A 27,718-nucleotide genomic window follows, 5' to 3' on the forward strand; every position below is an offset into this window, starting at 1 on the left:
GGAGTTTGAATGGGAGAGTGCATGTTGAGCAGAAAATATGGGCATAAGTTTGAATAAGTAACCGAATAGGCCTAAGAGTAACCTAAATGGCGGCCGCCTATGGGCGAAATCAAAAGGGCGCCCGTACATTGAAAATATGCACGGTGTAGATTTTCTCGGCTCTAATCTTCCCCGTGCATGCCATCTTAACGGCATTGCACAAATAACATTTTAATCATGATATCTCTCAAGCGGTATGAGGTCAATAATATGGCACACCGCATTCGGACAATTCAATACCTGATTGTAAAATTTTACTGACTGACCTTGACCCCAGATGTAAACAAACACAGCTGGCGATGATCTGTCAAAAAGAACAAAGTAGCCTAGCAATGGATGACGTTTCATGATTAATTCTCTGTCTCGAGAATAGTAAAATAAAGTAACAGGACTTTTGAATAAGTAATGGGTTATATTTTGTGTTTTTATTGGTATATTTAACAATTTTAGGGTGTCATCTAGATGAAGAGGGGGTGCTAGTATGATGAAACAGGTATTCTAGCATCAAAATCATAAAACAACATAAAAAAGTTGAATAAGTAACCGAATAAGGAATAAGTAACCGAATAAGGAATAAGTAACCGAATAAGTAACAGGACTTTTGAATAAGGAATGGGTTATATTTTGTGTTTTTATTGGTATATTTAACAATTTTAGGGTGTCATCTAGATGAAGAGGGGGTGCTAGTATGATGAAACAGGTATTTTAGCATCAAAATCATAAAAAACATAAAAAAGTTGAATAAGTAACCGAATAAGGAATAAGTAACCGAATAAGGAATAAGTAACCGAATAAGGAATAAGTAACCGAATAAGTAACAGGACTTTTGAATAAGGAATGGGTTATATTTTGTGTTTTTATTGGTATATTTAACAATTTTAGGGTGTCATCTAGATGAAGAGGGGGTGCTAGTATGATGAAACAGGTATTCTAGCATCAAAATCATAAAAAAACATAAAAAAGTTGAATAAGTAACCGAATAAGGAACCGGGAATAAGTAACCAACTTCACATTTGAATAAGTAACCGAATAAGGAATAAGGAACCAGGAATCAACTTCACCGGGGTTATTTTTCCTGTAAAATGAAAGAATCGCTTGCATTGACGTTATAAATGTCGAAATATTATGAGATGCATTTCCAACAATTAATCAAAGAATTGAAGATTGGAATGTTTATGTTAATTATGTCATGCTGTTAAAAAGAGAACATCGAGGAATATTTAATGCACAATTATCCCATTTTCATGCCTAGAGTCAAAACATTTTTTTTTTGAGCAAATTGTATGTTTTCCTGTGCCTGTGGTGTATGGAAATCATGGCGAGAATATACTAGCTGAACACGTTTTTCTATGTCATCCTCCCCATAGCACACTGTATCACCACTTCTGGCCTTGTCCTTCGGTAGAGTTGGTTGATTGGAATAATGTGAATAATTTGCAACAAAAATGTACACACTTTGTACATATTTTCTTGGTGCAAATGGCAATATGCATTCTTTATTATGACGACTGTAAAACGACACATTATATAGTATATTAAAATGAAAAATAGTATATTATGAGTTGCATATTCATTACTTTAACATAAATACATTTTTTTTGTCGACGTTAATATGTAACGGAACGTAGGGTCCGGTATAACAGATGGTCCGGGAGACACTCTAAACATAGATCATTCAGGGTCCGGAGGGACCCTGTATTTCAAAGCAGACTGTCATATCAGAAACCAGGGGTCCTCCGGACCTCCAGACCTCCAGACTATTTTTTTTTTTGCCTGCATCTGGAACGCTTGTGTAAGCTCCAACAGCTGGGGTATTTTTTGCAACCTTGTGTTTCTCGAAAACGTTATAGCATCACTCAAATGCTATAGTCCATGTACATTTGCTGCTGTAACAGTGTGCTAATTTATATAAACACGTGCGCCTTTCCACGACGAAGTTTAATAAATGGGTGGGGAAATTATGTATTTATTACCAAGTCTTGTCAAAAAAGATCCGTTAAAAGTTATGTTAAAGATCCAAAAACTATTTGATTGTGACGTTACATCCAAGCACTATTAAATTATCAGAAATGAATTTCTATGACGAAAAAATGTGACCGTCATTTTTTAAGATTAAAACAACGACTAATGAAAACACACAGCTTTAAAACCAATACTAGTTGACGGTTTATTTGAATTCTATGCGGGTATCTATTTACAGGTGGTTCGAATACTTCAGACCAATCCACGCTAATAATTTTGTCTTAATTCCCTGATTTGCAGGAGTTCCCACACCAAGGTGCCTGCCATTATAAAACCATGGCTATATTTTTTAATGACATAAATATTCTTATATGCTGCATATAAATAAAATCATCCTTAGCTATTCATACGATATTATTTTTAATCAGATAATACATGCATTTGCATTTGTTTAATAAGTTTTCCTGACCTGATCTTTATACCCGTAGAACTAAAACTTTCTTGAAACTATACAAATTAAGACACCATGGTTCTTTAGCTTCCTTTGTCACCAACGGAATGTGTTTCAAAATTTTAATGTGAGTTGAAATAGGAAAAAAAACACTCATTTACAAACCACCTTAACAATAGCACAGTTCAGGATGAAACACGTGTAGGTTGAAAAAGGAGCTGGTATTATACAAACTCAGACACTTTCTTTTAAATTGTTTAGATGTTTTGCTTTAGATGTTGTTTACAGGGTATATGTCAAGGAATGTTCCTTTCTACATTAAGATATTAAAATGGCACTGCATATAGACAGCTTTAGCTATCATATATTTTATTTATTTTCTTTAATTTTTTTTACAATAACCGTCCAAATTGGAAAAAAAATCCCATTGATCGATTTTTTTTATTTTGAAGAGCGAATCTAACTGTAAATTCAGATTTATGAATTACTATCATTGTTCTTCTTTTGTGCTGCAGAATCGATGTCATCTACGATGTGGTCACTGCAATTCTACATCATCGCATTGTTTCTGTTCGACAGTCCAGTGACAGGTATGTATACCCATGACTCATGGCAAACTAAGGAAGAAAGACTTTGATATAGCAAATGTTATCTATGTCTCCGTGATAATTTAGCAAAAGTATTTACACCAAATTTAATATTGAAAATATGTTGTGGAATTATTGTTTGAAAACTGGACAATTAATCCCGATTTTTACACAACCAGTGAATAACAAAGGGTAATTATTTGCTTTGTAGGACTAGGTCTACTTATATTTACGAATTAAAAAAAAATATTCAGTATTCAAAAAACCAAAAGAATTACAGACTTGACACTTAATAGGGAATATTTTTTCCAAATCATAATTCAACATTTTTTTTTCTATTTTGCTGACTGCTAAATGAAAATAAGGATTAAAAACGTGTTTTAATAACTTTTGATAATCTATTCGATGTCATTGTGACATCAGTTCATTCACTGAATTCGCCAGTGAAGCATACAAATATGCATTGCCTATTTTAAGTTATAGTACAACCGATATTTTGGATCTCCTAATTATTGTCTTTAAAAGTGTTACACGTCCCACAAAGGCATCCCATGTCAGTATCTAGTCACAGCAACAATCGCTGTTACGCTTGACCTAAAATTGTTTCTTAGGTGCCCCCTATCAAACAACAGTCAAATGGTGTTCAGATTATGCCTTTATTTGATCTGATTAAGGTTTTCATTGATGACTACCATTGGTGTTTTGGCACCAATGTGGTATCCACTCCAAATGCTGACACTGTCAATGACCCTAGTCACTTAGTAAGTGGCACGCGCTTCGTCGTAAGCTTCTTCATGATGTCTGTAAACTATGTTTTGACCAGTTTAGCGGTACAGGTGAAGTCTGACCCCAATAAAGAAAGCCACGCGGTTTCAGTGTTCTACCCAGAAACGGTAACGGTCCCCAATTCATTAGAGAAACAGACTACGCTGCTTGCTGTTTACAGTGGCTTCCTCAGAGGTCTCATTTTACGCACTGCGAAACCGACCGCTTGCGTGCAAAATTTCGAATTCTTCTGTGCAGTAGTTGCCAACATACTTTTTGGACAGCACCATGCTTCGCCAAAGCCAAGCTTTGACCTGCGCAGAGGAGCACTACCCAATTAAATGACTGCATATAACATAATGCAGCAGCGCAAAAAGAAAAAGAAAAAGAAAATGCTATTCAGTTAATTGGAAGGGACACACCTGACCTCACACTTCTCCATTCACAGATATATGAGATCTAATTAAAAAAAGTGAAAAGCTTGTCCATGGATTGTACAAATCTGTTATAAGAAGTGTTCAATATGATCGCCTGGAACATATTAACAGTTCCTGTATACAGTGCGACTCATCTCAACGTGAAGATTAGTTTGATATAACAACGTGCCAGTATGAAACAAGAAACCGCGCAAGTGAAAACACATGGTTGTGCACTATTTGTTTGGATATTATTTTATATTTATGATGTAAAATTACGTGATTTTAATTTACTCAACATTATTCAATGATGTACAATACATTACAATATTCTTCTAACAGAGAGATTTTTCAATTAAAAGAGATTGTTATTTTGTTTGCATTTTACTTATGCTTTCTTTTGAGTTAATGAGGAGACAAAATTAGCTATACCATTTCAGGGTCGCACTTCAGATTTGCCACAATCAGCTGTAGGCCCGCTCCGGATAACGCTTCAGTTGGCCTGATGAATGGTGAGAGTTTCTTTAAATATGTTATTATCAATGAAGATACGATGAGCAAGCGTCTGTCCGTGGAGACAAAAAAAAAAAAAAAAAAAAAACATTATTACCTTTGTGCAATGAGGCATTCCACATACGATGCAAAGATAGTTTAAGAAATAATTTTGGCATGTAGGATTATCCCTCAGTTATCCATTTCCGAGGATATCCTACACATTCCTTATGGGGTTTTTATCTAGGGCTGGAGCTGATCGACCATGGTGGGTCCGGATCTGGTTTGCATATGAACAGCCCACTGTTGCATTGACTGTGCGTGGAGTAAAATTGTCATAATAAAGCATCAATTAGTAGCCGTAGTTCCCAAATATATTGTCACCAGATTTCCTTAAGTTCCTTTCCAGTACTTGGATGCATGGGTCTGAGTTAAGGTTCCTGTTGACCACTGCCATCTCGCCTACACCATAGTAGCCACAACACCCCATGCATGTTTTGCCCTGTTCTTCTGTGTGTCCTGTCAACCAGTAGCAGAATATTGAAATAAAATCGATTCTGCAAATGTTGATACTAATATCTGAGTCGTTTCCCTTTTTTTAAGTGACCTGTGCTTGGAGGTCGGCCTGGAGATTAGATTATGGTCCTTGTGGAAACCCCTGTACGCCCGATAAATTCGAAAAACTTTCAGTTTCTTTTTGGAAGTTTCCTTATTGGCAGTGTTTATCTGGTAAGTACAATTCACTGATTCTCACAGATCACTCACACGAGTTTGACATTGCCGAGTATAGTTTGGCCAAAGGAAAGTCTTAAGTGGTGACATCACAAAAGCACATTTAACTATCCCTTATCTGTAACTTTAGGTTGCGGATCCGAGACCCCTGAGGTTGCTCCTCATAGGTACTATGTCACAGCCATAGATCCGACTGATGAATGGCAACAAGGGGAAAATGAGTTCAGTTACACTCTGCCACACTCTGGTGTGTTTTCGTTTGGGTAAGTCTATTTCTATTTGTCCTCCACCAATACCCAACCACTTCCTGGTCAATATGCCTTCGTACGTGTACAGCATTAATTGGTATACTGATGTTTTCTTTTGGGTCAGTCTATTTTTGTTTGTCTTCCACCACCAACCAACCATAAATTGTTCAAAATGCCTTCATGCATGTACATCACTAATCGGTATACTAGTGTCTAGTTGGTGTATTGAAATATTAGTGTCCCATCTATGTGATTTTTTTTCGTATTCTACAACAGGTGAAGTTGGTGACTAAAATAGTTTTAGTCTTGAATTGCACTGTAAGACCAAATCAGGCCCATTAGTGAAAGTGTACGGCTCGTGGCCTAAATATAACTCGGTCGTTTTTAAAGCAAATTATCAAATTAATTCAACGGGTACCCCTGTATTTGCGTTTCTCATTATTCCACATTTTTAAACATCTCAGATTTAAAGACTGTTGCTGGGTAGCAATGGAAAGAGGAGACCGAAAAAGCTGGAATGTTACAACCGAATATAATGCTGGTATCCGAAACGACACGGGAAAACCAAATGCAAGCCCAGTAACCACAAGTAGCCCCATGGTTAAGTAAGTACTTAGTGTTTAGTGCAAATGATTTTTTTTTACGGATCATCACATGATTTTAATCACAGAAGTATAATATTAGTGAAAACAAGTTAATACAATTTGCTAGGGAACTCGTTAATAACGCGTTGATCCGCTATAATAACGGTTCTTGTCATTTTTCTTTTCAATAGCATGGATGTCACATGTGGCTATCAATTTGACATCCCAAATGCTGATGCAGATGGGGATATTGTAAGATGTCGCTGGGCAAAGGGAGAGGATGAGTGCGCCGACATATGTGGGCCACTTCCGGGGTCAACTTTGTATCCAGTACGTAAACTCTCTCTCTCTCTCTTTTTTTTTTTTTTTTTTCTTCTTTATCGTCATGAACATACTAACATTCAGTATGGCATTAGATGGGACTTCATAAAGAAATCATCGCTGCAATATCAGCGTCTAAATTCAGCAACGGTCACTGATGTGTTTGGTATAGTAACATGCTAAGAGCAGTCTCGCTATGACAGTAGGCCTTGGAAAGCGCTTTTTGGTGATAATTTTCCCCTCGTTCTGAAGGGACCTTTTTGAGGTTGCTTATTTATAGCAGTAAAAGCGTAAGAACAATGTGCCCTGTTCCCCGGTGTTAAGTTCTGGATGTTTTGGGAGTGGCCTCTGTTCAGGTTCACCAACCTGGCTTGCATGGTTTGCAACTGGTTTGACCAGCCCATATAGTAATACCCATTGAAATCGCCGTACGTTGCTTAAGTAAACAGTGCTTCAGACAAGGTAATCGGTTTATTATTACTGACACACCTGAATACACATTGATCTAATCACATGAAATCAGCCCACGTGAAATACACGTTTTCAAAATAAACGACTCAACGCTTTGGTGGGTAAAATATCAGTTGATTTATTTCAGAACTGTACCCTTATCATCCCGTCTTCTAAGCGAAGCCTGTACGGTAGTGGGTTTTATACAGTAGCAATAATGTTGGAAGATTTCCCCGCAACAAAAATAACACAGGGTGGAGTGCAGAAAGACGAAACAACTCCATTGTCAAAGGTCCCGCTGCAGGTCAGGAAAATTTATATAAGTATTTAGATTAAAAAGAAATGAAAACATTGGCGATCAGAAAAAAAAACGGTAAGGACGGTATGGTTAACCCTATCATAGTTGCCGACCCCATGGCATTAGTATTTAAATAGCAATGCTTTTTACATAACGCGTAGCCAGCTCGCTAAGTAAAGTTCTACAAACACGCTGCACCCTGTAGTTTTTTGTCCATAATTATCCACCAGAATGAACCTGCCTTTTGTTTCCACACGTGGCAGCGCGCGTCGCTTATACGTGTCCGTTTGTAGCACAGGTCGGCGAAAAGTCGCATTTTAAAGGCCCTTTATGAACAATATCACTTGCTTAATATCGCTACATATTCATAGATTGACTTTACTTTTTACTGTCACAGGCATACATGACCTGTTTATTTATTTATTGATTGATTGATTGATTTTTGAATTGACGATTGTGTTTCTGAATTTCTCATTTGTCATAAATTGGGGTTTTATAATGTGTGAAATAACTTGGATATTTCAGTATCTTGCTCGCATAAAGGATGGTTGTAATTGCGACAACCCGCCAACTTTCACAACTCCACCAGAGACAAAAAACCTACGTGCTGGGCAGACCTTCACGAAAGACTTAATAGCATTTTATCCCAGTGGGTATGTTTGCACTTGTAAGCACTTCCTTGCTCGATCAGCATAAAACAGGCAACAATTTAAAATATCATGTAATTAAGACTTTAGTTGACGACGGATCTGCGTATCGAAATGACAGCACATAATCCACACCCATGCATATATTATATTCATAACGTCCATTTCTTTCCACACATACAGAATAAACGACAATGAATACATCTTTATTTATAACGTTCGCATCTTTCTACACTTGTAGAATAAATGCCATCAACGTTTTCCCTCCACCCGGTGCTAATGTCAGTGCGATGGTTAAAGTCAACGACAGCACAGCCTCTGTAAGCATAACCTGGACCCCGACCGCTGCACAGCTCGCCCAGGCCTTGGTTTGTTATCAAGCCTTTGGTAGCGATAGGTAAGTTCACACCCATCAAAGACACTGCTCTCATATCACATAATCGAACTATAAACTAGAGGAGTTTATTGCAAAGTTGTAGTCGGCTTAAGCGGCTCCTGGCATGCCTACTGAAGCTGTTAGGCGGTAATAAACTACCGTTTAGCAGCGCCAGTAATTAGGATGTTCAGAAAGTTTATTATCTCTTCTACTGATCCAACGTATTGTATATTCATGAGGAAGAGAAAGGACTATTATATACGAATTTGCAACGAATTATATTATATTATATTATATTATATTATATTATATTATATTATATTATATTATATTATATTATATTATATTATATTATATTTACAGATGCCCTGGACCATACCTATGTGACAAACTTACAGAAGGTAATGTGTAATAATTCGACTTAGGTAATTTGCATCTTGGGGAACCAAATTGGACGCCAGTGCCCATAACTATGTTCCAAATGTATATATGGACTCCAGCATTAAAACCATTGCTTCTAGTTACTTATAAGCCTCAAGACATGCCAAAGGGAAAAACAAATTTATCGCTCAGTCAGACAAAAAAAAAAATAAATAAATGCTTTAATGCTTTAAAATTCCACCTTCTTCAGGTTGAAACATCTATTAATGTGAGTCATCTCATTTAACGGCGGCCATGTTGGATTTTGGTCAAATATGAGACTCTGCCATGGGAAAACATCTGGGGATTTTTTCTGATCTTAGCAGACGGGAGTTGGTTGAGAAACGTTTGTCACCATGGTTCCAACATCGATAGGGAAAATGTGCTCGCTTACAATCCTAGAATGGCATAGATTACTAGAATGGCATAGATGTGTATGACACATTACCATAATTATATAATTTGACAAAATTTGACCGATGGTTCATCATAGCACAGCAAGCAAGGGGAAAGTACCCGTTGAAAATAAACATTTCGGAAAGTGCAAGAATTTAACCTTGAGGATTACTCTAATTGTGCCTTTTCAAACTACATGACCACATTCGGTCTTGTTCAATGGCATAGACTGCTATGTCAGTTCGTTTAAATGTATACAGTATACTTATATTGCTAGACATTTAATGCATTGCAAACTGAACTCCCACATTTGTTTTGGTTCACAACAAAATCAGTATTTTTCTCTAATGGTTTAATATTCCAGTATTGTTTATAATGTTGTCACTGCAAATGTGGAATAAACATATCAAGTTATACATTCACAGGGTCTCCTGTTGACGGCGGATGGTGCACGTACAGCGATTGGACTGATTGCTCAGTGACGTGTGAAAACGGCACACAGACACGCTCTAGGGAGTGCAAGTGTCCTGAACCCACCTACGGTGGCGCCACCTGTGTGGGTGCAGAAAACGAGACTCAGTCTTGTAGTGGTCCCCCTTGCCCAGGTAACAACCCACCTCTTTCTCCCTCTCTCACCCCTCCCCAATCTCTCTCTCTCTCTCTCTCTCTCTCTCTCTCTCTCTCTCTCTCTGAAATCGCAGTTTAAACAGACATTTCATTGACCAAACCAAAAAACAGCATTTCATTATGTACTCATATTGCACTCCAGTTGACGGCGGATGGTGCACGTACAGCGATTGGACTGATTGCTCAGTGACTTGTGAAAATGGTACAAAGACACGCTCTAGGGAGTGCAAATGTCCTGAACCCGCCTACGGTGGCGCCACCTGTGTGGGTGCAGAAACCGAGACACAGTCTTGTAGTGGTCCCCCTTGCCCAGGTAATGATCTCTCTCTCTTTCTCCCTCTCTCTCTCTCTCTCTCTCTCTCTCTCTCTCTCTCTCTGAAATCGCAGTTAAAATAGAAATTTCATAGGTAAAACCTTATTATATGTATTACCTTCCTTTATGTACTTACAGCATTGGTCAAAAAGGTTGTCCCACCCCCATTTCCATGTACTTTTATTTACAAATGAACACCTTACAGGTGTAAATTGTTATACACGGTGCTTTTTATTCCAGATACTATGTCTAATGTGATTAATGACACAAAATAATACAAAATAGTGGTGTGAATATGCACATTTTATACCATTTAGTCAAATTTATAACAGGTACCCCCTCAAATCCAATGTTTCACTGTGATTTCCACAGATGTAAAGAAATGTCTATTAAATTAAAATGACGCCATCAAATGTCACCAAGTTTACAAACAATTAGCATTAGGGTGTGCTTGTTAAAGATCACGTGCCTAATAGCATGTGCATCTACCGCGCACTTCAATTATTTCCTGTAGATGGCGCGACAAGCCTTCAACAAGGGTAATGATTCTGTTTTGTGGGATATTGCCCCATCCATCCTAAAGAGCGTGGCCGAATTTGTCCAGATTATTTTAGAATTGGTTCTCCTCTGCATTGCACACTCCAATTCCTGTCTCAGGTGATTAGTAAGGTTAATATCAGGGCTCAAATATGGTGGTTCCATCCTTGGAACATTGTATTTCTGCAACAAATAACTTGCCAGACGAGACCTGTGAGCAAGTGCGTTGTCACAATAAAGCCGGTATCATCCCTGAAGTCACCTCTTGCAAATGGAGTGAGCGATCTGTTGAGAATTATACCGTAAAATGACCCAGTTACGTCCAAATGCCGACTGATCTAACACCTCAGGCAATATTATTCTGCATACACCCTTCCAAGAGGCATTTTTCAACATGTCTACGGACCCTTATTTGACCATCGATGGGATACAAAAATAATCTGATTCTGCAGCAAAACCAATTCCCTTCCAGTGATGGATGGCCCGGTTCAGGTCCCTGTGGGATCACTGAACGTAGCATTCTCAGATGATATTTCACTCCATCTTCAAGAACTGACTTTGGGGTTAACTCCAGGCTTCATCATAACAGCACACTTGCTCACACCTCTTGCCTGGCAAGTGATTTGTTGTAGAGCACAATGTTCTAAGGATGAAACCACCATATTTGAGTCCTGATACAAACCTTACTAATCACCTGTGGCATGAATTAAAGTGTGCAATGCAGAGGAGAACCAACCCCATAAAAAAGTGGACCAACTTTTCCAAGCTGTTTAAGAAGAATAGGACAATATCCTGGGCATTGAGGAGCACATCCTAATGCTTATTGTGTGTAAATTTGGTGACATTTAATGTGGTCTTTTTAATTTAAGAGACATTCCTTTACATCTGTAGAAATCACAGTGAAACATTGGATTTGAGGGGGTACCTGTTATAAATTTGACAATTTTACCACTATTTTGTATTTTTTGAACCATTAATCATGTTAGACATGGTATTTGGAATAAAAAGTACCGTTTATAACAATTTACACCTGTAAGGTGATCATTTGTAAATAAAAGTACATGGAAATGGGGCTGGGACAACCTCTTTGACCAATGTTGTATATTGCCCTCCAGTTGACGGCGGCTGGTGCACGTACAGCGATTGGACTGATTGCTCAGTAACGTGTGGAAATGGTGCAAACACACGCTCTAGGGAGTGCAAGTGTCCTGAACCCGCCTACGGTGGCGCCACCTGTGTGGGTGCAGAAACCGAGACTCAGTCTTGTAGTGGCCCCCCTTGCCCAGGTAACGACACCCCTCTCTCTTTCTCTCTCTCTCTCTCTCACTCTCTCTCTGAAATTGCAGTTAACACAGACATTCCATTTACATGTACTAAACCTGAAAACAATATTTCATAATGTACTTTTATTGCCCTCCAGTTGACGGCGGATGGTGCACGTACAGTGACTGGAGTGATTGCTCAGTAACGTGTGGAAATAGTACACAGACGCGCTCTAGGGAGTGCAAATGTCCTGAACCCGCCTACGGTGGCTCCACCTGTGTGGGTGCAGAAACCGAGACTCAGTCTTGTAGTGGCCCCCCTTGCCCAGGTACCGACCCCTCTCTTCCCCCCTCTCCAACCTCCCCAATCTCTCTCTCTCTCTCTCTCTCTCATTCTCTCTCTCTCTATCTCTCTGAAATCGCAGCTTAAACGGACATTTCATTGACCAAACCAAAAAAGCAACATTTCATTATGTAGTTATATTGCCCTCCAGTTGACGGCGGCTGGTGCACGTACAGCGATTGGACTGATTGCTCAGTGACGTGTGAAAACGGCACACAGACACGCTCTAGGGAGTGCAAGTGTCCTGAACCCGCCTACGGTGGCGCCACCTGTGTGGGTGCAGAAACCGAGACTCAGTCTTGTAGTGCCCCCCCTTGTCCAGGTAACGACACCCCTCTCTCTTTCTCTCTATCTCTCTCTCTCTCTCTCTCTCTCAATCTCTCTGAAATTGCAGTTAACACAGACATTCCATTTACTAAACCTGAAAACAATATTTCATAATGTACTTTTATTGCCCTCCAGTTGACGGCGGATGGTGCACGTACAGTGATTGGAGTGATTGCTCAGTAACGTGTGGAAATGGTACACAGACGCGCTCTAGGGAGTGCAAATGTCCTGAACCCGCCTACGGTGGCGCCACCTGTGTGGGTGCAGAAACCGAGACTCAGTCTTGTAGTGGCCCCCCTTGCCCAGGTAACGACCCCTCTCTTCCCCCCTCTCCAACCTCCCCAATCTCTCTCTCTCTCTCTCTCTCTCTCTCTCTCACTCTGAAATCGCAGTTTAAACGGACATTTCATTTACCAAACCAAAAAAGCAACATTTCATTATATAGTTATATTGCACTCCAGTTGACGGTGGATGGTGCACGTACAGCGATTGGACTGATTGTTCAGTAACGTGTGGAAATGGTGCAAACACACGCTCTAGGGAGTGCAAATGTCCTGAACCCGCTCACGGTGGCGCCACCTGTGTGGGTGCGACAACCGATACACAGTGTTGTAGTGGCCCCTGTTGCCCAGGTGAAGATATACATCCATCTCTATCTTTCTCTGAAATGCTTTATAGACATAGCCTAAACCTTGTACCCCACAAGAGCGCGGATTTCATTATAGTCATGTCAGGCAAAATGTTAGCAAGAGATCAGGTTGTAACGTCACAACAATGTGCATGACGTAAACAAATCAGAGATATTAAGGTGTGAATATTACAACATGTGAAGCTTCGACGCGGAGTCCGTTGTCGGTTTTTATCCATATCACCCCCAAAAGAATCTACTCATTTGTTCTTTGGTCCATATGTGGCCTATCCTGCAAATATCATCAAGGTTCGTCCAAAAAGTTTTGCGTTATGTTTCGAACAAACAAACAATCTTACGTCATCCTTAACAGGCGCTAAGGCAATATTCGGAACCTACTAATGGGAACATTATATCCCTTTTGAGGGCGGCGATGACATTTGATGACATTTTAATACTTATGTTCCAGTGGATGGTTATCTGAGTAATTGGTTACCGTGGTCTTCTTGTTCTGCTACCTGTGGACTGCCAGGAACAGTGACTCGGTCACGTACCAAGGAGTGTATATATCCCGACCCAGTTTGCCGTGGTGATGACTGTGGCCAACTTCCTGAAGAATATGAAAACTGCACCCAAAAGCCGTGTTGTACAACAAGTGGTAGATCACCGGGTTCATTCCAACACTACAGAGGTTAGTATCCTCTTGTAACTTTCGGATATAACATGACAAAATAGCTTCTTGTCTAATAACGGGTTCTGTTGCAGGCCCATGTAGAACTGCACACTTTTGATTCACATCCCCGTATTTTTTCTTTGTTATTACCGTTTGCAGTAACATTTGACAGACAGTTTTTAACTCAATTACAGGATTGATTTAAAAATTAAAAAAAAAGCATTACTTAAATCCGGGTTTACATATCACACTTTCCTCTACAATGCCCATAGTATATACGTAATTACCTCAAGGGCTTTAAATCCCTAGGAATGTGTCATTTAGATCACTTTTTATTTTGCTATAATAAGGTGTAAAGCTCTTTGTGCTAGCATGTTCTATTTCAAAACCGTACATGATGCATGATTTTAAGGTGATCCCTTCTTCCCTTTGTTGTTATCTCTAGGAAATAGGCTTCACAATATTCGGGTGAATTTCCGGGGAGCTAACACAAATGACAAGAATGTCACCTTTAGATGTGGGATTGTACTGATTAAAAGTATCCAAAACTATGGTAAGTCGAGATTGTTTTGTTTTATATCTCTTTTTTCCTTTTATGATATAGAATAAATGAGTACACAGACTTGAAACAAAATAAAAATATCACATAATTTTTTTATTTAGATCCTTACTCGAAAAGCACGTAGAGAGCCGGCCTCCGCCAAATTGATGAATTTTGGCACTTGGTAGCACACCCATTCCCCGAGTTAAGATACCTCTCTTGAATATTTTGGGTCAAGGTCAACATTCACTGTCTCACAATGGAATAAGTCCTAACAGTCTCGTGAATTATATTAAAAAAAGATTTGGCTGTAAGCCTTGGATCCATATGGAAACCCGAATCACCATCAAAACCCAATCGCATTTCTGAAAATGTCATCAAAATCAATCCATACGATAGATATTCAAAATATATGTCTTAGCTTCAAAAACGACCATACAGAAGAAATTGTTTAAATTATTTTTTTCTACTGGAAATATTCCAGATGAGACCTATGTTGCTGACGTGCAGGCTGCCGTGACCGACGTATGTACCGACCAATCACGTCGGGTTTGTCAAGTGACAATCCCTGCTCCTCCCGGCTGCCCTTGCCGAGTGATGATAAAATACATGTGTTGCAATACCTTGTATTAAATGGTAAGTGTTTATGGAAATAGAGGGACTTTTAGAGACAAAACGATCAATAAAACTAACGATTATGAATTCGACGCTTCATTGAATCTTGTACTTCACAAATTTGCATTTTTACAAATCGTTTTGTATATCTCTTAGAACCTGATGTATTACATTTGGAATCCAAGCTTAAGTATTTATCAAATGTCTTTCTTTATATTTACAGAGATACGCCAGGACTTCAAAAATGCTGGACAAAACGGACTTATGCAGACATTTCTCGACTGCATTTAAATATGATGTTGTATATTATTCCAACTGATTATTGGTTAGCAGATTGAAAATAGCAAAAAAATTATAAAACATGGGGAAAAAACTGTTGCAGCTTGCTTATTTACCAGTTTCCTAAAACATCATTTACTTCTCAAATTAACTTAAAACTTAAATTTACTTTGCTTGTGTTGAAGGTCATTATGTACTCATTTCAGTTTCCTTTATGTAATTTAATAATATTATAATGTGGTGAAATATTATGATATTTATATGTATTTATTAGTTTTAATATTTAAATACTAATGGTAAACATTTAATTTGCTAGGAAGGCTTGATGTCGTTTCAGTATGCCTTAAATCATTGTTTTTTTTTCCTAATTCCAATAATACAAGGTGGTTGGTTAATTAATTTAATGATAAGTAAGCCTGCTAGATTCCAGAGGCACCATTTCGGCTATTTAATATTTTAGTTAATTGATCCGTCTCAATAGATCTTCAGATTACATTTACATATTTTAATATTCGTATGCAATTGTCGTGATAAGGGAGTGGTTAGCTGTATTGTAAACAAGTCATTCTACGTCATGCAAATAAAACTGTCGCAAATGCTTCAGTTTGGTTGTTTTCCATACCTTATTGCTAACTGTATGTTTGGCAAGCTCATAGTTATATTATACCTTCATCAGTTTTAAAAGTAATTGATTTTCACCTACTCTTGGACCGGTGCTCCACACGAACCTGTGCTTACATTTGACGATTTGTGCCTTTTCTATCCAAATAATTCAAGTTATAAACGAAGAAAGTTTTATGCAGCCCGCCATAGAAAACCGAGATCAGGCACCTGGGTTTCGTTGTATTCAAAATAAAATGTCTGTAAGAATCAAATATGGTGAGACAGGGACGTATATTAGATTTCCATCCTCTGGTGTAAAGTGACAGACATTGGTCCAAAACTAGCATTATTTCCTTGCAAACTGATTGGCCAAGAGCGAAACTTGATATCTGGCCAAGTAAAACAGTAAAGATTGGAAATATTGAAATCTGTCATTCCCGTAGCCCTAATCCTATGTTCTTATCTAACTGTAAAAGTACCATAGTATAGTATAGTATTTCTGTACGGGCCAGGGTGAAATAGACTGAATTCATTAATGTTCATGAGTTAGCCGCGGAAACGCGTGTACAACAGCCTTCCAGTATAAAGGGGGCTTAGCTGTTTATAAAATCGTTGTCTTCTGGAGAGTTATCCTGAAGATAGCAGCCATTTCAAACACAGCAAAATCCGAAACAAAAATAATTATCGAGCATTTAGCAAACATTAGTTTCCATATTGAAATCTAAAGGTAAAACATCAGGACCTACTTCATTTGTACGGAAGAGTGAAACGCGTTGTTCGTTTTTATGTATACTACTAACACTCACCTATAGCATCGTAGTTGGTTTCGATTTAATGAAATATTTGTTAAAAGTATTCCGTCAAATCTGAAACATCTGTGGAATCAGTATTTAGAAAATTTACTTAACTGAAACTTGTTCGCATGACACGTTATGTGAATGTTTACTATATTGGTGACACATGGAGAAGGCTTGCTTGTAAACTTTACAGTTCAATTGCCGACATGGCGTGATGTCTGTTTTAATGATAGGGCCAATATTATGTTTAATTAGGTCATTTGTCGCAAATAACGTGGGGTAATTTATTTATTATTTTATTTTTTTCATTATTATTATTATTATTATTATATATATATATATATATATATATATATATATATATATATATATATATATATATATATATATATATATATTTTTTTTTTTTTTTTTTTTGCATTATGTGCGAGCAGAAAAATTACAAAATAACTACCGGTAACTAACATGACTTACCGTAAACATAACCCTCTTTGCAGAGAGCGCAAACTTTTCAAAGCTGACTGTTTAAAGTTTTTATAACATTTTTTTTATCTTTGTCTTTATTTATTATATCATGATTTATCAATATCAGTAATGTCGTTTTTGACTGTGTCACTACATTTTTCTATTTATTTAACACTTAATGTGATGCCATACTCTTAATAATAATAATAATAATAATAATAATAATAAAATTAATAATAAATAAATTAATTAATAATAAATAAATAAATGAATAATTGTGACTCATTAAAATGATTCAAGTGAACGTCTATTGCAATCGATACAACATAACCCGTTATTGTTTGCTCATGTCGACAGCAATTCCTTTGCAATAACAAAAAATGTACGTCGTGTACCCTGTATGTCAGCCTAGGTTAACTCACCGTTTGCTATTCAAACTCTTCTCAGTAGGGTCCGATTCATACGCTTTGTCTTATTTTGTTACGTCCAACATTTTGGTATCATAAATTGTAAATTTCAGATATGAAAATCAAGCTTTAAATAAACTGGAGAACCAGTGATTGCACACCAGCCCTAATCGACTCCGAATGATCGTTTCCCCTTCTCACGTGATTTGTTCACCGTTTGACTATACCGCCTTCTGCATAACTTCCGAACTTCCGAGTGAACTTCCTCCTAAAACACTCCATTGTTGACCTGTTTAATGTCAATAAATACATTGCTAGTGCAGCTGCTATAACTGAGCTAGAGAAGAATGCGGGAAAATATTACTGGAGCTAAAAGCTGACTGACTTCTCACTGATGTAGCTCGCTAGAAACAGCTGCCAATGACATTGATCATGACAGATAAATGTATGTGCCTATCAGTGCCGCAAACATCTGCTTTCACCTTGATGTGGTCAGCTCCCTGAAGGGGAACAAAATTATTAACAAAATTAGAATAATCTTTCCCTACATAAATATAATCAAATTATCTTGTCCAATTTGGTCCAATTTTGTTGTAGGACATGTAGGCCATTGATTCGGCGAGTAATGGCCTACCCATATTGTCTATGTGGTTCAAATATGGCGATTTTGATGACCAAGGTAGCTGCTCATTCCCTTGGCTCTGTAAGTCATCTGCTTTTGAAAGTGCTCTGTGCGAACCGGCAATCTCACCGCAGAACCCAGAATTGTTCTTAAGGTGCCCCCTATCAAATGATTGTCAAATGGTTCCCAGGTTATTCCTTCATTTGATCTGGTTCAGGTTTTATCGATGACGACCATTGGTGTTTTGCCACCAATGTGGTATCCACTCCAAATAAGTGACGCTGTCAGTGACCCTAGTCACTTTAGACGCGGCAGACGCTTCGCCGTAAACCTCTTCTGGATGTAAGTAAACTCTGTTTTGACTAGTTGAGCGGTTCAGGTGAAATCTGACCTCAATAAAGAAAGCTACGCAGTTTCAATGTTCTACCCAGAAACGGCAATGATCCCCAATTTATTAGAGAAACAGACGACGATGTTTTGCTGTTTACTGTTGATTCCTCGGAGGTGTTCTGTTATTCTAACCTGCTAAGACCAGATTGGTATTCGCTAAGGGCCCTTAAAAACGCGTCTTGGTGGCATTTTACCCCTCATTCTGAACGGACTTGGTGGTTTTTGTTTGGTTGCAGCAGCACATCCCGAAAGACAGCGAGTCCTGTACCCTGGTGGTAGGATTTCGATACATTGGGCGAGACCTCAGTCTAAGTACATCAGTCTGGGCATTCCTCTATAAAACTGTGCAGACCGTTCCGTTTGGCGCAATAATCTGTCTTGCTAATGTCTGTCTTTTTTTGCGCCATTCTGCCACTGATTAACAATTCTTTAATACACTGCTTGGCTCATTTTACGCTCTGCAAAACCGACCGCTTGTATGCAAAATTTAAAATATTTCCATACAGTAGTTGCCGATATATGGATACTTTTTTGACAAAACCATGCTTTGCCAAACCCAAGCTTTCATCAGCCCAAAGTACCACTACCCAGTTAAATCACCGTATATTACACAATGCAGCAGTGCAACAGGCATGGTAGTCAGTTAATTGGTAGCGACATACCTGACTACACACTTCTTCATTCACATATCTTAAAAAGAAAGAACGCATTTTTACCTTGGCATACCTTCAAAACTAAAATATCCCATATTAAATGTCAAGTCTGTATCACCTTATGATCTTTGTGCCTGAACTCTTAACTATCCACCACACAGTCTTGGGTACGTCAGTTAATCTAGATGCGCAATTGATAATATCACGTGATGAATAAGAGGGCTGTCAATCGCTGAAATATGAATAATTATTACATAACCTGCCACAGACAGCTCACTTATTCGCAACCTGCCGTGGGTCCGTTAGCCATCCAAGAAGACGAAGAACGCACAGTGTAGAAGACATTCCAAAGAAGAATAAACATTTACTCAAATCATCCGAGTAGAGCAAGGTATTACCTCTTGGTAAGTGTGGACCTTAAATTTGCTACATGCAATAGCAAGTTGTTGCTTAAATATGCTCTATTTTCTGTATTACAGTAGAGACTATAAACATAATGAATCTTTTTTAATGAGAGCTAGCCCATTCATGTAAACACGTTCCTTACTGGACTTACTTTGTTTTCTTGGTTTTACCCTTGAAAGATTTAACCTTTTTTATTCTGTGCTACACCTATGTCTTGCTGTATTTTAAGTGACAACTGATGAGCTCCTTAAAAAAGGGGGTTGAATTGAGCTTGTTCGGATGCATGCGCTTTATACTATGTACTATATGTTTGGGACATTTAGAACGAATAAATACAAAGGCAGTTAGCTAGTACACCTACGTTGTTACAACTGGGTATCTGCTAAGGTGAAATTTAATGAAATGACAGAATAGTATACCTGTACCTCCGCCTAGGAGCTCAACCCCCTTCATAAACATATATAGTGGCTATTTTATAATTGCGGTATAATTGCGTTTTTATTGCGTTAAGTTATAATTGTCCGTGAATTAGGCTAAATGACTTTTTAGTTACAAAATAAAAGTTATGGACTAGAAAAGAATAAAGACTGTCTTTATAGAAAACAAGCAATCGTCTTATGTAACAGATCACAGTATGCTCTGAATGGCAGGAAAATCTATTTACGTGTTTGTACGTATTTATTTTATATTATTTATTTTGGAAACGCCAAGGGTAACCCACAAAATAACAGAAAGAAATAATCTATGTGTGTCATTATTATTATTATTATTATTATTATTATTATTGTTGTTGTTGTTGTTGTTGTTGTTGTTATTGTTTATTTTTTTATTGAAACAGTCATTATTTTACGCGTGCATGTTTACGGTTGCGCTCTTTTGCTTCAGCGTCGCTTTCCCTGCCCTGGTGTTTTGGTTGTGGTGGGGGTGTTGAGTATTTTCAGCTTTCTGTCCCTATACACAATCGCATGGTATTCCGTAAAAGCTGGATCGATGTTGTATACATTTTTTGTACAACCTATATTTTGGGTGTCAATTCTTGTTGACCACGCGGCATTCACATCGCGAAATCTCTGAATCCATGGAGCAAGCTCAAAATTGCCACAACCATAAATTTAACTATTTGGTTAAGTTTGTCAACTAATTCGTTGCGGCTCCCACTTTATGCTCAGTTATAAACTCACACTGGCATATGAGAGCACTGCTAAGCAATCAAATTCCAAAACTAACTTTTGAGCTATAAAAACATTGGTGCTGCTAGAGTTATCAAATAAAACATCTTACAAAATTTCAGGTTATATTTTAGCTAATAAAGAATATTACAACAAGATATTTAGTCCTGTGCCAAAGATTTTACATGTTAGAAAATTAAGGAGCTTTTGACAGGAAAGTAACACCGACTAATGCTATTGTTATGCATTGTTGGGTATGAATTGACAATAAACACTTCTATTATTCTACATCTGATTTTGATTCTGATTGAAATCGCACCCAGTGCACTAATGTAACTTTTCCATGTGCAGAGCCCGCGTTCTCCAAACGCCCGACTGTTACCTTAAACGTTTGTTGAATCTGAAGGCAACCTAGCCAATACGATGTTTATTACTGTATATTTATGAACGTGTTTCCTTTTTTCGTATTTTGGGAGACTAGTATACAATAGTAAACATAGTTTTACGTGTTTTTTAGTGCAACAAATGTTTTATAAACGTCCACATGCCCAAGTCCAGTAAAACACCATCTTATGTTAAATTTCTAACTATTAAGTGATTTTCAAACTCATTCCTGTGGAAGGACGCTTGCGGACGGTAATTAGTGCTTGTGGACGGTAGTGGACGGTTGTAGTCGGTTGTGCTCGGTTGTGGACGGTAATTAGGTAAACCCCTGCAGGAAACATTACCCATTATACTATAATTCCATTTACTGCATTTCATCTATTTTAGTTCAATGCATATAAGTAATGTGTAGCGTACTGAAAATCCTGTAGTTTGTATATGTCTATTACGGAATTTTGTAATAATAAATTTGAAAAACAAATGCAAGAACTGTATGCTACACAGTAGTGTAAAAAAGCCAAGGGGTAGCATGCACAGTGGCTTAAGAGCACATTTTCTATGCATACATTATGTTGATAATGTATAATGTGTAACTTACATGTGAAGTTATGTCAAAAGTTGTGAAACCTAAATGACCCTGACGTTGCAATCAAGTGCTGTAAAATATATATACAAAAATACATTTAAATTATATTTAAACACCATGATGTATTTTAAAACCACGTTCTGTGTTTTACAGTTAAAGGTATTGTCACACTTCTCCGAAAACTAAACAGTCTTTGCCTTACCTGCACATGTACATTGTTTTGGAGAAGAGATGGTGTTCAGTGACTACATTATTTAACATTTCCACATGCCATCTTACTGGTGACGGCTTCATTGCGATTTTGGGGTAAAACTGAAAATTGGTTCTTAAATTTCTCTTTTACCTAAGCACCCACGACACCTTTTAAACAGCATTTTACTGGCACAATTTAGCACTCCAAAAACTTGAAGCGATTTTCCTAAAGATAAATAATAAAGCAAAATAATACCTCTGTTTAATGAAAATACATATGTAATAAGGGGCTCATAACTTCATAACAAAAATATTTAAACCAAACTGACAGCACGAGATTGAATCTCTATTCAAAATAGAGAGGTAATTGTCGATTTAAGCTTTGAGTTGCCTATGCTTATGCAACGAAAATATACAAGTCGGCATTTCGTATTTTCGAGACTTTATTGTTTAAATATGCAGAAATATTCACCACTGAATAATTAGATGCAGGAAAAACTCATTGCAGCATTCAGGGTTACGATATCCTTAAGCACGGTGCGAACTGAAGGGTGACCGTTATTTTCATCATTAAAACGACAAATGGAAACACTATCCTTAAATATATAATGGTTTACTGGTATTATATGCGGGTGCTTTTAATTCGAAAACACCAGACAACTCAACGCCCATGAGTGTTTCTCAATAGCAGGGCTGTTAGCGGTCTCTTGTGCTCTCTGTAGTATCATGTAATACTCGAAAATGTCGGCGTGTCCCATGCACCAAACATTTTTTCTATCCTTAATTGTTTTCCTGGATCAAACACTCAAAGGACCGTGTAAAGGCTTGGGCTCAATAATTTAGATGGTGCGGTACACCCAAAATAAGTATCCCAAATCAGTACTTAGATACAGTATAAGACTGGGTAATCTCCGAGACTACATAGTTTTCAGGCAAACCTACTACAGGTAACAAACCTTAAGGGAAGGGGACTATTTTGGGGTAACTTTAAAGTTTGAAATCATGTTGGGGACTGAAACGACCTGATTGCAATACAGCTGGTGATAAGATTGATGATAAACCAGATACTTAGAAGGGAATAAAAAAGAGAATGAAGTCAATGTTCTGGTAAAAAAAAAATTGCACAAACATGAAAAAAACTGACCAAAAAAATCCAATGATATTATGGACTAAGTAATATTTTTATCCTTCTTAATCACGCCTTGTACCACCATTAGAAATAATAAAAATGTCATTTCTATTGAACTGTGAAAATCACTATTACTTGTCTAATTCAACCGTTTATGTTTTTCAACTACATCACGATTTACCTGTAGTCCAGTAATTTCACTTCTTCAACTCCTTCTCTGGTTGCTGTCTGCCCATAACTTCGAATATCAGATATTAATCGCTTAATTTTCGGATATGGTGCTGTAGCTCAGGCCACACATTTCATTTTAATTGAGGTCAAGACTCCCGGTGGAATTTGAAACCAACTGTTTCTGCCTAGGTGTCCTTGCATTTTTTTCTTACAAGAAAAAAAACAAACAGAAAAAAAAAAAAAAAAAAAAAAAAAAAATATATATATATATATATATATATATATATATATATATATATATATATATATATATATATATATATATATATACTCTAGTAACTCTAGTAAAAGCTGGCCAACACTTTGATCCATCACAGGAGCTAGAACACACAGTGATATCACTATTTTAAAGTCATGGTTTCAGCTTGTCTGGTAAATTTTTACGAACGCCTTTCAAATTAGATTACAAGCTGCAGTAAGCAATGTCTAGAGATAATTGTATTAAAAAAGTATGCATAATGGTTTCTCACAAATTAAATAATATCTCTGACAAAGCATCAGGGTGTTAATATAAAACGTTACATAGAGCAGTGTTCTAGATTTTACAGTTACATTTCTAATGGTCCTGAGCATAGTTTGGGGACAACTGGACCAGCTCGTTTGATAAATGATGACGGTCACATTTAACGATAAATAGCAAGCTGCGGAAAGCCCCCACCCAAAGGAGCGGTGTCTGTCATTTTGTCAGTGTGGAAAAGCAAACAATAAAAGTCACAAAGAAAACAACATTGTCTGTAAAGAAATATTGACACCACAAACAAGCTTACACGTTACCGATTTTATCACTGTGTGCCCCGGCTGCTATGTTGGAGCAACATTATCAAGGTCGTTTCTAGATTGTTTTATTTGATACCCACGCTGTATACCCAAGCTGTATGGTGGATAGAGTTCAGGTCAAAGGGAATAAGGTTATATGCTGCAAATTATATTTATCAGCAAGAGTTTGGCTTCTGCAGATCAAGGTATCAAGAGAAAATCAACAACGTTGAGTGGCCTTGAGTTCTCCAACTTTATGTGCACCCGCATTAAATACAAACAAACAGCTGTTTTCATTAACGGTTTCATGATGAAAATGGAGTTGCCTCAGCTTACAGTATAATATAGCAGAGGTTTTAAAAGTTGCCATAGAAATGTATTTCTGATATTTCATTGTTATTCATTGCCTATGGGGGGATGGGCAGTTTGCGTGATCACGCTTTGTTCAGCTATTGGAACATACTTAAATTGCAATTTTTATTGGACTGTGTACATTTATATATAACTCGTCTATTTCATAAAGATATATAGGGTCCAATAATATTACAATTTTTTCCACCAACCATTCTTGATTTCTTAAAGGGATTTGCGTTACAATTACATGATGGGTGTTGTCTTTTTATTAATAATGTGCGTCAAAAAAGATTGGCCTTCCTCTTCCTTTCGATTACCACCGACATAACTGTTAAAAAAAGTTAGCATACAGCTTGATTAGCAAATAAAACAATCTAGAAATCCTCTTGATGATGTCCTTCTTGCAAAGCAGCCGGGACATACAGTAATGAAATATTTTTATAGGGATTGGTTGGTTGGTAGATGAGGACCACCATCACGCACTGTAGGATTGCAAGCTGCAGTGACACACCCCCTCCCCCCCCCTCCCCCCCCCCCCCAGTAATGTGGAAGGTTTTACAGTCAAATGTCAATTTGCCCTAAGCTTGTTTTACAGTGGTAGGTACCCATGGACCAATCTTATTAACATACATACATTGTGTAAATAGCAGAAGACCCCCCCTCCCCATCACCACTGTCAGACCAATATCAATGGTATGGTGCTCTATCCCAGGCTACATATTTTCGATTTAATTGAAGTCCAGACTCACCGGTGGAATTTGAAACCAACTGATACACGTATTACATTGATCTTGACTGTTGCCGCCAGCGGTTCCTCGCATATTTTCTTGCAACAGAAAAGGCACTAGTGCATTTACTCTAGGAAAAATTGGCCACCATACAACTCTAGCTCACAGGAACTAGAACACACAGTGAAATTACTATTTTAAGACAATGGTTTCAGCTTGTTTGGTAAATTATTACAAACGCTGTTTAAATAAGATTACAAGCTGCAGTAAGCAGTGTTTTAAACAGTGCCTGGAGAATATTGTGTTGAAAATGGATGCACGTTGTTTACTCACAAATTGAATAACCGCTTTGATGACAGGGCATAAGGGTGTTAATATAAACCTTTACATAAAGCAGTGTTTTAGGTTTTAGAGTTAAATGTTGAATGACCCTAACCATAGTTTGGGAACTATTGGACCAATCTTGTTTACTTTAAATATTTAAAATTACAAAGGTAGCACGTACCTTCTTCATCACCAACTTTAGCTTAAAATCGTTCACATTTACTTGTTTTCTTTATCTAAGCGTGAATATTCATCTAAGTTATACGCTGTCAATAGTATACTTGGCTGTTGTTGTTTATATGTCTTCCTTTGTTTTCTTACCAGCAGAATATCTGATAAGAACAGTAGTGCATGGAATTAGAGTAAAAAGTGAGCCACACAAGTATCTGGCACATGTACATCAACTGGGACACACTGTAATAAACTATTTCTATAAAGGCATGGTTACAGCACGTTAGGAAAAATGATGACGGTCGCATTTAACGTTAAATTGCAAGCTGCAAAAAGTCCCCACCCAAAGGAGCACTGTCTGTCATTTGTTTTTAATGTGTTGAAAATGGATGAGTCATATCTTTCGCGCAAATTGAAGAATGGTGTTGATGACACGTACAGCACAGAGGAGTTAATAAAAGTGTTTCATATAAGCATCATCACGTCATGCGGTAGTCGAAGAAAGGAAAAGCAAACAACAAAAGTCACAAAGAAAACAACTCTGTTTGTAAAGAAATAATGGCACCACAAACAAGCTTGTACGTTGCTTCACTTCACTGATTTTATCACTGTGTGCCCAGGCTGCTGTGTTGGAGCAACATTATCAAGGTCATTTCTAGATTGTTTTATTTGCTACCCACGCTGTATACCCAAGCTGCATGGTGGATAGAGTTCAGGTCAAAGGGAATAAGGTCATATACTGCCAATGATATTCATCAGCAAGATACTGTAGGTTTTTTTGATAATTTGATTTTTTCACAGATTTTAAGAACCTAAAACATATAACTCATCTGATTTACTCTGCAGATCAAGGTTCAAAGAGAAAATCAACAACGTTGAGTGGCCTTGAGTTCTCCAACTTTATGTACACCCGCATTCAATACAAACAAACAGCTGTTCCCATTAACGGTTTCAGCTTACAGTATAATATAGCAGAGGTTTTCAAAGTTGAAATATAACTTCATTTGTGATATTTTATAGTTATTCATCGCCTATCGAAAGGTGGGCTTACTGCAAAATAACATTCGATGACACTCATGCAACAACTGACAGATAGACGGTGATTCTGGGCTTCAGTTAAATTGAAAATATGTGAACTGAGATAGAGCACCAAATCTGAAAATGAGCCAATTTAGTGACTGGTACTCTAAGTTATGGGCAGACAGTATCCACATACGTGTATACAGTGTACTCACACGCTCTGTCGCTTGTGATCGATAGAGACAGGATTAATTTTTTTTTAAACGAAGAAAATACTTTCATGTCCTCAGTGTAAGTCAAATTTCTTTAAAATAAAAAATGTTTTATTGAAAGAATTGTAAAAAAAAATGGGACTATACCTTATGTAGTTTGTTAACACATAAGGCCCTTAATGAATTAAAAAAGTTGTAGTGAGATTCACAGTTCGATTAAAAAGCTTTTTTTGTGATGCCAATATTTCTTTAAAATCAATGTTGCTTTCTTTGTTACTTTTACGGAAAATTTAAAATAAATAAATAAATGAATATATAAATGAATAAATAAATAAATAAATATTGCCATTGCATAAAGCTTATATGTACACCAGTTCTTTTTAAGATGATCAATGCACAATAAAGGTGACCTGGTGGACTACCGAACGTTGCTCAGCCATTGGAAAAGTACTACAATTGTGAACCTCGCTATATCTTGTCTAAATCCTCAAGAGCATTTAATGTTTATAAATAACATAATGACCCTATAGAGTGTAATGATTACACAATTCCTTCCACCAACCATTTTTTTTTCGTAAATGATTTTACTTTATAATTGCAAGATGTGTGTTTTCTTTTTTGTTTAATAATGGGAGTCACTTAAAATAAATATTGGTCCTCCTCTCTGTATTGATTACCACTGACATAGCTGTTAAGATATGGTGATCATACTGCACACACTTTTGTCTGTTTATTCCCTGACCATAACTCCGAATGCCAGCCACTACATTAGCTACTTTTAGGAGTTAGTG

The 27,718-nt window shown here is 37.4% G+C and overlaps 3 protein-coding genes across 3 annotated transcripts in view; all 3 read left to right on the top strand.

Moving 5' to 3' along the window:
- The window catches only part of LOC106180466 (uncharacterized), a 104,434-nt gene that overhangs the window by 62,349 nt on the left and 14,367 nt on the right, over positions 1–27,718 (top strand). The gene's annotated exons all lie outside the window — the stretch shown is intronic.
- Positions 2,985–9,890, top strand: LOC106165302 (uncharacterized). Its single transcript, XM_086994037.1, has 11 exons — positions 2,985–3,042; positions 5,316–5,441; positions 5,575–5,707; positions 6,157–6,297; positions 6,468–6,606; positions 7,196–7,351; positions 7,871–7,998; positions 8,234–8,389; positions 8,732–8,769; positions 9,610–9,789; positions 9,886–9,890. Exons 1-11 carry the CDS (start codon positions 2,985–2,987, stop codon positions 9,888–9,890), a joined length of 1,260 nt encoding a protein of 419 aa, XP_086850163.1.
- On the top strand, positions 12,060–15,888 carry LOC106165301 (coadhesin-like). Its single transcript, XM_086994038.1, has 8 exons — positions 12,060–12,252; positions 12,418–12,588; positions 12,729–12,899; positions 13,055–13,225; positions 13,691–13,912; positions 14,340–14,447; positions 14,920–15,071; positions 15,274–15,888. The coding sequence occupies exons 1-7, from the start codon at positions 12,060–12,062 to the stop codon at positions 15,066–15,068; spliced, it is 1,185 nt and encodes a 394-aa protein (XP_086850164.1). The 3' UTR covers positions 15,069–15,071; positions 15,274–15,888.

The sequence above is a fragment of the Lingula anatina genome, chromosome 8 (assembly GCF_051362555.1).
Source record: "Lingula anatina isolate TDL-2025a chromosome 8, LinAna3.0, whole genome shotgun sequence".
Taxonomy (NCBI): Eukaryota; Metazoa; Brachiopoda; class Lingulata; order Lingulida; family Lingulidae; genus Lingula; species Lingula anatina.